Source organism: Micropterus salmoides, unplaced genomic scaffold (assembly GCF_014851395.1).
Source record: "Micropterus salmoides isolate LMB-PRFRI ecotype aquatic unplaced genomic scaffold, ASM1485139v1 Ms_hic_scaffold_18, whole genome shotgun sequence".
In the NCBI taxonomy this organism is placed as follows: Eukaryota; Metazoa; Chordata; class Actinopteri; order Centrarchiformes; family Centrarchidae; genus Micropterus; species Micropterus salmoides.
This window is the reverse complement of record NW_024040928.1, coordinates 29633406-29644444: the sequence shown is the minus strand read 5'-3', so window position 1 is coordinate 29644444 and position 11039 is coordinate 29633406. Positions and strand designations below refer to the sequence as shown.

Here is an 11039-nt window from a genome sequence, read left to right as displayed (position 1 = left end):
ATAGATGACAGAAATGAACATGCATTTGGCAGAAGGATGTTAGATTAAATAGCATCAACAAGGCCGGAATACCCACCAGGCAGGGTCCCAGAGCCTGGTTTTATAATCTGATTAATTGGGAAATTGTTTGGGAAATATCTAGCATTGCACACGTTTAATTTAATGTTAATCTATTGAAGTTTGTACCCCTAAGAGTCCAGCCCAAAGATAGCTGGATAACACACTAATCTGGTTTTTGGTACATGCCCCTGGTTCTGAAAATTGATCACAAGTGATAAATTTGGTTTCTCGTCCGATGTCACAGAATATAAATGATACATTCAGACACATGTTATAATTGGAATATTTATTTAGAGATGAAGCCAACAGAGGAAATAGTATAAAAAGTGGAAGTATTTCAAATCAGAAAAAAACACACACCTGAACTAACACTAATTCAAAAAGTGTAACATCATGAAAGGAACAATACAAAGAATGCAAAGAAAACCATTCAAACAGCCTTCAAACACAATAAGCAATAAAAACTATTTTAATTTAGATTTTAAAGTGGCTAGGGTTGGCGCACCATTAAAAGGTTTATAGAACTTTTTGTGGTCAATGCTCCAACATTATTTCCACATTTTGGTTTCACATTAGTCTCAGTTTTGAGTGTTTATCCACACAGGAGGACAACCCTCTCCCTCTTATAGACAACACAGGGAGGCTGAGGAACCAGGCTTGGAACCAATCCCAAAGCCAGCAAAAAGAGGTTCAGTGAATGTGGTTTTAAACGTGTGGAGGTGGATCAGTGTGTCAGAGGAGATTCTGTAGAAGGACAGAGTGCCAGCAGGACAGTCCACATACACTGCTACTCTGTTAGAGACAGAGGAGGAGGAGAGAGAGGGAGGGAGGTCTTTTCTTATGTTTTTGTGCCAGACAGAATAACCATCACCAGAGCAGCTCAGACTCCAGGACTGATTATTCCCTCCAAACCTGCTGTCAAATCCCTTTCCTTTCCTTCCGATTTCTCTGTAAGTCACTGCTATATAAACCAGTCCATCCCACTCGACTTCCCAGTAACAGCGACCAGTCAGACGATTATTGCAGAGCAGCTGTTTCCAGTGGTCAAATCTCTCTGGATGATCAGGATATTTCCGTTCCCGTCTCAACAGAGTCACCGTTCTGTTGTTGTCAGACAGTTTGAGCTCTCTGTTTGCTGTGTTTGTGTCCAGTGTGAGTTCATAGAAATCTGATGGAGAGAACAAGACACAACAGCAGCAGCAGTTTATCATCCAACACAACTAATGGGTTAATTGTTTTAACTATCAGAATTAATATATTCTAACAATACTGCATTCACACTTACACTTCTTCATGCCAGGTTTCAGTCTCTGCTCTCCACCATGGTCTATACTGGAGGAAGAAACACAGTTATTCTATTTTATTACACTGTAGGAACAGAAATATTTAATAACGTTTTTCACCGCAAAGCAAGGGCGGACTGGCCATAAGGAGTACTGGGAGTTTTTACAAACATATGGTTTTAAATCAGAGACAAAAATCCGTATTTGAAAATGAATTGGTATAAGCCTTGACCGACTGGTCAATAGTGTGTGGTTACAACCCAGACAGCCCTAATTCGCATTTGGTGCTATTTGTTTTATAAAAATGTCCAATGTTGAATTCATTAAATAGTATGTCGATGATGAAACTGATCTTGGTTTTCACTCAACGATCATTATTGAGATGAGAATATGGGTGGATGAAACTGTCCTGTTGTATTACGTAACACACAGGTCTCCCCTAGGTTTACCCTACTTCATTCAACAATTACTTTTTTATTAAATGTAAAGTAAAAAGCTGAAAATGAAATATCACACAGAGTCAGAAGGCCTACACAAGGTGCCCGGATAGTATATATTAGCCTATATTAGCATAGTGACTTAGTGTAGGACTGGGAAAGGCACCCAAGTGTATTTAGGTTATTATTAAGAGCTCACTGCCAGCTTTAGATAGAGATAAGTCATTCAGCAAAAGTTAACTTTTGGCTCTCCATACCTGAGAGTGTCCAGTCTCCAGTGTGGCTCCTCCAGTCCAGCAGACAGCAGCCTCCCTCCTGAGTTTCCTGGATGATTGTAAGTCAGGTCCAGCTCTCTCAGATGGAAGGGGTTGGACTTCAGAGCTGAGGCCAGGGAAGAAAAGCCTTCCTCTGTGACCTGACAGCCTGACAGTCTGATGATATATAAAAATAGTTGTAATCAAATAAAGGCAGTAACACAGAAAGAACGTCTTAGTATTTTTGATAGTTTCAAAAAATTACAAAAAACTGTCTACAGGATCTTTAAAATCTTGGTATTCAAGAGCTCACCAAAAAGAATAGAAAAAAACCAATGAAATCTTGAAAATGAAAGTCATTCCCAGGGAGTTTTCTTGAAAAGAGTGGTAATGCAGCCCACATGAAAATAGTAGTAGGTTGAGGAAAACCACATACAATTTGAAGATTGAAGATAAACATACACCTGCTGTATTTTTAATAATGTAAAGTGAAAAAAAGAAGTCGACATTTTATGGAATTAAATATTCTAATATTTAAGTAATAAACAAGCAGTGGTTTAAGTAAGACAGTCTCTCCTGTCAGTCTATTCATTGATCCACACTGCTTTCTAGTCTGAGCATAGTTTCAGATGTACCCAAGATCTGAAGCTGGTGACAAAAGCATGTAAATAGGAAAACCTTACACATTAGTTTGAATGTTAAAACTGTTATAATCTGTTTAGCAAGAAGTCTGAATCCTGACCTGAGATTTTCCACTCTGCAGTGTAGACTTTGCAGCCCAGCAGAGAGCTGCTTCACTCCTGCATCCTGCAGGTCATTATTACTCAGGTCCAGCTCTCTCAGACTAGAGGACTGGGAGCTGAGAATTGAGGATAGAGCATCACAGCTTCTCTTTGATAGGTTACAGCCACTCAGCCTAAAGAAAAGTTAGTGATTAACACCTGGAAAATGGCTTTCTTCTCATCTATATAGTGTATTTTTTTGAATGAATGAATTAATATATCCATTGAAACATGAACCTACAGAGCTTTGTTGGAGGCTTTGACCACTGGCAGCAGCCTCAGAAGAACCTCCTCTGAAGCAGAGTATTTCTTCAGGTCAAACACATCCAGATCTTTTCCTGATGACAGTAAAATGAAGCCAAGAGCTGACCACTGAGCAGGAGAGAGTTTAACTGTGGAGAGACTTCCTGATCTCAGGTACTGTTGGACCTCATCCACTAGAGAACGATCATTCAGTTCATTCAGACAATGAAACAGATTGATGCTTCTCTCTGGAGACAGATTCTCACTGATCTTCTTCTTTATGAACTCAACTGTATCCTGATTGGTCTGTGAGCTACTTCCTGTCTGTGTCAGCAGACCTCGTAGGAGAGTCTTATTGGTCTTCAGAGAAAGACCCAGCAGGAAGCGTAGGAACAAGTCCAGGTGTCCATTTGGACTCAGTAAGGCCTTGTCTACAGCACACTGGTAGAGATGTGTTAGTTTAAGGTTGTCTCTGAAGACTTTAGGCAACCAGGAGGTTGTTTGTTCTTCTGCCAGCAGATTGACACCAGAGTTGATGAATGTCAGATGGACATGAAGAGCAGCCAGAAACTCCTGAATGCTCAGATGGACGAAGCAGAACACCTTGTCCTGGTACAGCCCGCTCTCCTCTTTAAAGATCTGTGTGAACACTCCTGAGTACAATGTGGCTGCTCTGATATCGATGCCACACTCTGTCAGGTCTGATTCATAGAAGATCAGGTTGCCTTTCTGCAGCTGCTCAAAGGCCAGTTTTCCCAGAGACTCAATCATCTTCCTGCTCTCTGGACTCCAGTGTGGATCTGTCTCAGCTCCTCCATCATACTTGATGTTCTTCAGTTTGGACTGAACCACTAGGAAGTGGATGTACATCTCAGTCAGGGTTTTGGGCAGCCCACCTCTCTTTTTGGTCTTCAACACATTCTCCAGAACTGTAGCAGTGATCCAGCAGAAGACTGGGATGTGGCACATGATGTGGAGGCTTCGTGATGTCTTGATGTGGGAGATGATTTTGCTGGCCTGCTCCTCATCTCTGAATCTCTTCCTGAAGTACTCCTCCTTCTGTGAGTCAGTGAACCCTCTGACCTCTGTCACCATGTCAACACACTCAGGAGGGATCTGATTGGCTGCTGCAGGTCGTGTGGTTATCCAGAGGCGAGCAGAGGGAAGCAGGTTCCCCCTGATGAGGTTTGTCAGCAGCACATCCACTGAGGTGGACTCTGTAACATCAGTCAGGACCTCATTGTTGTGGAAGTCCAGAGGAAGTCGACACTCATCCAGACCGTCAAAGATGAACACAACCTGGAACTCTTCAAAGCTGCAGATTCCTGCTTCTTTGGTTTCAGTAAAGAAGTGATGAACAAGTTCCACCAAGCTGTACTTTTTCTCTTTCAGCACATTCAGCTCTCTGAAAGTGAATGGAAATGTGAACTGTATGTCCTGGTTGGCTTTGTCTTCAGCCCAGTCCAGAGTGAACTTCTGTGTTAAGACTGTTTTCCCAATGCCAGCCACTCCCTTTGTCATCACTGTTCTGATTGGTTCATCTCTTCCAGGTGAGGCTTTAAAGATGTCTTCTTGTCTGATGGTTGTTTCTGGTCTGTCTGGTTTCCTGGATGCTGTTTCAATCTGTCTGACCTCATGTTCATCATTGACCTCTGCAGTCCCTCCCTCTGTGATGTAGAGCTCTGTGTAGATCTGGCTCAGAAGGGTTGGGTTTCCTGCTTTAGCAACCCCCTCAAACACACACTGAAACTTCTTCTTCAGGTTAGACTTGAGTTTACATTGGCACAGTGGAGCAATAGTTTCTGAAAAAAGAGATCATAGTTCTACAGTAAATATTAGCACTGAAACTGCATAGTACAATATTTTCAAGTTTCTAAGTTTCATTCTTGACAAACAATAACTTTAACCAAAGAAATAATTTCAATGATGCTATAATTACATAACAATTGTCCATTTAATAGTTTTAAACAAATGCATTTTAGAAAGAAATAGGCATAGGCACAAATAACTGAAGCTCAGTTGCATGGAGATGATGCTGTCGTTGACAAACTCATTCCACGGTGGTGAATTTGAATTGGTTGTAACGTAAATTATTTATTACAGTCTAACAGCATTACATAATGCTTGAATGTGTAATCTGCAAACTCTGTCTTTGCTATGTCCCTTTATTTCAATGACTTACCTCTAGGTACTGATATGGTGTTTGATAAATTCTTCACTAGATCATTCTGATTCATCAAAACCAAAACTCTTCTGGCCACCTCTATAGTGTTTATACTGTAGATCTGCACCATGTGATCCACTGTGTCCATCCTGTCGGCCTTCTCCAGTTGACTCTTTGGGAGAGTGGGGAAGCCTTCTAGGAGTCCCTTCTGCGGCAGGTACCATTTAAATTTTTTGAAGTCCTCTGCATTCAACTTCTCCAAAGTTTGTAAGAGGACCTTCTTATGTGTTTCCATCTGTCCGCTCTGTCAAGATCTAGAAGATACCAAAATAAAATATATACTTTAAAGAATAATTACTTTTCTGAATTTGAAAACGCTAACTGGGCACTGTTTAGAGTGGAGACCCGTATGGTATTGCAATTTTTGTGACCAATTCAGTGTAAATCCATGGTAGTGTGGACGTTTTGGCAAATCCTCACTACTTACATTTATTCATTTGGCTGACGCTTTTATCCAAAGCGACGTACAATTGCTATATATGTCAGTTGCACACACTGGTGTCTCACAGTGGATTCAAACCCGGGTCTCTCACACCAAAGGCAATCTGCACAATCACCAGCCCATACTGTAAAAGGACTGTTTTAAATCTTGGTTAAGATTTAAACTAGGTTTAGGGGAGGTTGAATATTGGTTGGGGTTGAAATCCCTTTATCTTTGCTGTGTGTGTGTGTGTGTGTGTGTGTGTGTGTGTGTGTGTGTGTGTCAGGGGTGGACAAAAAATTCAGACCCTTTATTTAAGTAAAGGTACTAATACCACACTGTAAAATTGTCTGTTACAAGTCCTGTATTTTACTAAAGTAAAAGTAAGTATAATCTGGAAAATGTACTTAAAGTGTTAAAGGGGCATTAGGGTGTTTTCAGCGGCCACTAGCGGTGCGGTTCTAAGATTGCAACCGTGCTCGCTTGAACTCATGAGCGAGCATAACCCGAAACACAACCGCTTTCATACAGAAATCCTGCAATAAACGCAGGAACACCAGCATGCAGCTGTGGCTTTTCATTCAGACATGTTCAGGCTCTGTTACTTCAACGTTCCCGTCTCAGAGGCAACTCAACACCGGCGCCGTACCTTCCATTCAGTGCAGTGAGACACCGGCATATTGGCACAGTACTCCCGAAAAAAGGCAGAGGGACAGCGGCTATAGACAGAGGGTGAGAACAGACAGAGCTGGAAACTCAGGTAAACTCCCACTGCAACATTACAGTAATAGTTTTATCAGCTGCAGGTTGAACTAATCCATGCTTGTTATATGATCACGGTACATTTACTGCATTTAGCTGACGTGCTACATCGTTAGCTCGCCTGCTGCTTTCAGTAACTGACTTTACTATCTGTGTATCTTCCACTGGAGGCTCAGCAGTGTCAGCACAGCTAAATGGATTGGATGATAAGGAAACGGGTAGTGAGCTGGACTGAATATTATAACGAGATTGTGTCACACTTTATAATAATAAGACCGCAGTAAGTAACTTTACTGTAGTGTCAGTGGATGGCTCTTTTTCTGGGTTGTATATTATGTGGGTCACGTTAGTTACAGCGATGGAGAGATGGAGAAGCTGTGTACCTGAGTATTGGTAAAACCACACTAAACCTAAACTGAACGTTACGAAGCAAACTGCGGCAGGTCCGAGCTGCTGTAGCATTAGGTGGCTGCATCACTATAGGTTGACGTTAGTAAACAAATCGCTCCACATTTACAGTTACATCCCTTCTTGCAGGCCAAATCAACAGTGGTACACAGGATAGTAACATGGGTTGCGTTAGTTGTGAAGGTGAAGTAATATGGAAAGCAATATAACTTTGCAGCGGATAACATTAGCAACTGCTCGGCATTACTTTATTGTTGTTTTGTATCCTTACGTGGAGCCTGTGTTTTGCTGTGAGCCGGTTGTTTTATGGTGTTAGTTGTTGCTGTAGAACGAGAGAGGCTCGGGAGCGCGCACAGGGCTGACTCATTCATTTCTGAATGAGTTTTGAGCCCCTTGACAATAAGGCAATGAAAATTTGATTTAATCGAAAACTTACATATAGCCCCTTTAAAAGTAAAAGTACTCAAAACAGAAAGAAACATGTCCTGTGACCATAGACTGTGTTAGTTAGCTTTTTTAGCTAGGTGCATCACTTTAACGGGACTGACAATTTTGTCTAGTGAACAACACGCTTAAAACTAAATATACTCACAAGAGAAAATGAACAGCCACCTCCTAATAAGCTTTTTCAACGGCTGGTTAAATTTACACAGTGCCGATGGTACGAGTCACTCTAGCCTGATTGACAGGTCGCCATGGTAACAACTTGTCAATTACGGATAATCCCGCCCTGAAGAATACTCTGCTTTATGGTCCATGTTCCTCTAAATGGGATCATAATTTACTAAATGAAGAAAGCAACAAACTGGCGACTGAGACCATAAACTCATTTGAAAGTATTTACTGAGGAAATAAATCAGCTGAGAAGTAGCCTCATTTTACCATTATTTCTTATGCAATCAGACTTCTTTTTGCAACCAGAAGAGTCGCCCCCCGCTGGCCGTTCAATAGAATGCAGGTTTAAGGGACTTCCACATTGGATTCGCGTCTCAGACCGCAAGCTTCCCGCTTGCCTGTGAGCTCATTTTTAACTATTTTGTATCATAGTGCAACCTTCACATTGCTTGTTTTCCATGCTTGCTTGTTAAACCAACAGTACAATGTTCAACATCCATCCATCGTCAACCGCTTATCCTGCGTACAGGGTCGCAGGGGGCTGGAGCCAATCCCAGCTTACATCGGGGGAAAGGCGGCGTACACCCTGGACAGGTCGCCAGTCCATCGCAGATCTTCAACATTATTAAATTAAATTACTCAAGTACAAGTACCTTAAATTTGTACTTAAGTACAATACTTGAGTAAATGTACCTAATTACCGACCACCACTGGAATCTTGTCAGAATGAATGGTCTCCTCAGTGTTGAGATTATTACTATAATTATCAGTACTATTATTAATTTTCAGTCTGTACCACTGCTACCTTAACTGTCTGTATTTCTGTGAGGAATTTTTTGGTCTTTGTAAACAATATCACAAAGAGTGCGGTCTAGACCTGCTCTATATGAAAAGTCCAGTGAGTTAACTTTTGTAATGAACTGGCGCTATAAAAATAAAATTGAATAGAAATTGAACAGGCCCATTTTGGTTTTATCCTCCGAATACTGACAAACAAACTGTTTATAGTGCTTCTGTGTTTTTAGGGAAATGTCATATTCTGTGAAAAGTTTTTAAACTATGTTCCCGACTTAAGACTTTTCTCTGGTTGATGAAAAAAATTTTTTACGTGACCTTAACCAAACTCTGTAACCATTACAGTATGAGTGCTGAGGGGGCTGCCCCTAAAATCAGGCATTAAATAAATCAGTTAATACAAATGTTTTAACCCACAACCCATTTCCCTTTTCATGCTGCGATATAGGCTTTGTGTAGTAATGATTTGTGGTGGAAAAGAAGATTTAATTTGTTTGTTGCTCATTTATTATCATATATTAGTCCATTATTCTATTCATTGCAACAGAGAAAGAGAAAGAGGAAGTTTGCATAAGGACGGAAGTGGTGGTTAATAGGTGAAAATCAGAAGTGTATAAACCACAATGCAGTGACTAACAGAGAGACAGCATTCGGTATCTGCATTATCTGTTTGTCTCCCATATGAAATGGCTCTAATCTCACTGCATTTTAGGGATGCGGCTGCCCCGGGCCTAAGGTTCTCTCCAGTGCCAGTGGGGTCCCCCTTGGACCCAATCTGCCTGACTTAACATGCATCTTTGTTGTTTAGTTTAGACTGTGTTTTCTGCAGAGACAGGCCCCTAACGCTCCCAGGAGGTTCTTGTCTCATGCAGCAACACGTGGACGCTGTGGGCTATTTGTATTGCCGTTGACTACACCCCCTTAGGGCACCCACCGCACCGAGTTTTGTCGGATTTCAAACCTGTCGTTTGGGCTGTGGGCGCAGTTCGCTTGTGCTTTGAACACAAACCAACCAACCAACAAAGTTTATGAAAGCAGATGTGTGGTGTTAGCATTATTTCAAAAGCTAAACTCATAATAAATCCAAGTGCTGATTGTGAAATCTTTTCAGGAACTGATCTTCGTCAGCAAATTACTTGGTAACTACATATTCACATCAGGGTGTATACATTTTCCCTGAATAAAAAGCTCAAAAGCTGTTGAAAATGCTGTACAGTACCTGCTCGTACAGTAAAAGCACAACATTTTACACAGCAAGCACACGGAGTGTCAGTTGTGAGGATTTTTGGCGCCTTTCTTTTGTTCTACCGGCCTTTGTTTCAGCGACATCACATGGTCAGGCTTTTGCTGTTTCATGCAGGCCGCTCTCTCTGTCTTTCTTTGTACGGATGATGAGAGGCCCAACATGAGTTTAATAAACACTGATGACTCGAAACGTTCATGAACTCACATCAGATCATCACTGATGAATCACTGATGAACCCGACAAAGAAGATTATATCTTACGTCTTTAAACAGAAATCACAGTCAGGTAGCGGCCGCTTTACCTGTGTGTGCTCCAGGGGCATGCGTTTCTCAGCCTACCTGCCGTAGACAATGACACTACTCACCTGAGGAAAGGGAGTTTGCCGGTCCTCAGTGTTGCGGCTCCTTCTGCTGACACACACCTCAAGGAGGAAATGTGTCTTTTAGAGATGGGTGGGATCAGCTCCACAGCTGGTTTCACTTCTGGCTTAACTGGCTTAACTTCTACGAAGTCGCTGTTACATCATGTCAGAGCTTGTGTCGAGTGCGGAAAACCACGTGACTGATAACGCCCACTGTAAAAGCTATTATTGCTCACATATGAGACTAAAACTATTAAAATCAAAGAGGTTTCTCACAGAAGGTACTTGTGTCGACTCATGTTCTCTCGGTGAGAAAGCTGCAGGGATTTGAATCGGGCAGTGACTGTATACCTGGAATGAATCAAGAGCATTTTATTTAATTATTAGTTGCTGAATGATTTATTTTTCCATTCGTCACGAACTGAGGATTTAATTTAGCGTCTGAAGAGTTCTACTTTAGGTGGCCAATGTTTTCGAGTCATACAGTCACATACAGCAGGTGAGGAGGCTGGACATGTGCATGATTTTGAACTTGAATGAAATAAATCTGATCTGAAAAGTACCTTTAGGGAGCTGAGAGGTGCCAAACGATGTCATTTCTTTATGACGGTGGTTTCAAGGTGGGGTTTCTGGGACCCTTAGGGGTCCTTGAGCGAAAAAGAGGAATCATTTAGTTTAGTTATAATTCCATCTAACACTATGACAGAATGTATGACTACTTGGGTCATGGATTTCATTCACTTTCTGTGTTAAAACATCTAAAGCAAAGTGATGGGGGACCCTGGAACAAATTCTTATCAAAAGGAGGTCTGTGGTTTAATCTGTGTCAGTTTAGGGTTTGATGTGACAAAAGTTTGAGAACCACTGCTTTTAGAGACAAACGCATGAGACAAAATTATAATTGAATGTATGGCCTGAATACAAGTACTTTGATTTTATACTACTATTACTTCTAGAAATAATAGTAGTATAAAATCTAATAGTAAATAACACACCTCAGCCAAGTTGACCCACCCTGACAGCAAACAGTACTTCTCCATGTACAGTATGTTTCTCACTAATCACGTGATCTCAGAATACTAACTGTTATACTACCTGGGAACCAGCAGTAATACGTGTATTCTTAAATAATTAGTCCTTTAATTTAA

At 41.3% G+C, this 11039-nt stretch overlaps 1 protein-coding gene across 1 annotated transcript; it reads right to left on the bottom strand.

The window, feature by feature from the left end:
• Positions 1-331: 331 nt before the first annotated feature.
• On the bottom strand, positions 332-10006 carry LOC119909389 (NACHT, LRR and PYD domains-containing protein 3-like). Its single transcript, XM_038727591.1, has 7 exons — positions 9895-10006; positions 5242-5537; positions 3058-4861; positions 2777-2950; positions 2038-2211; positions 1346-1392; positions 332-1228 (listed from the first exon to the last, which is right to left on the bottom strand). The coding sequence occupies exons 2-7, from the start codon at positions 5516-5518 to the stop codon at positions 684-686; spliced, it is 3021 nt and encodes a 1006-aa protein (XP_038583519.1). The 5' UTR covers positions 5519-5537; positions 9895-10006; the 3' UTR covers positions 332-683.
• Between the last annotated feature and the right edge of the window lie 1033 nt (positions 10007-11039).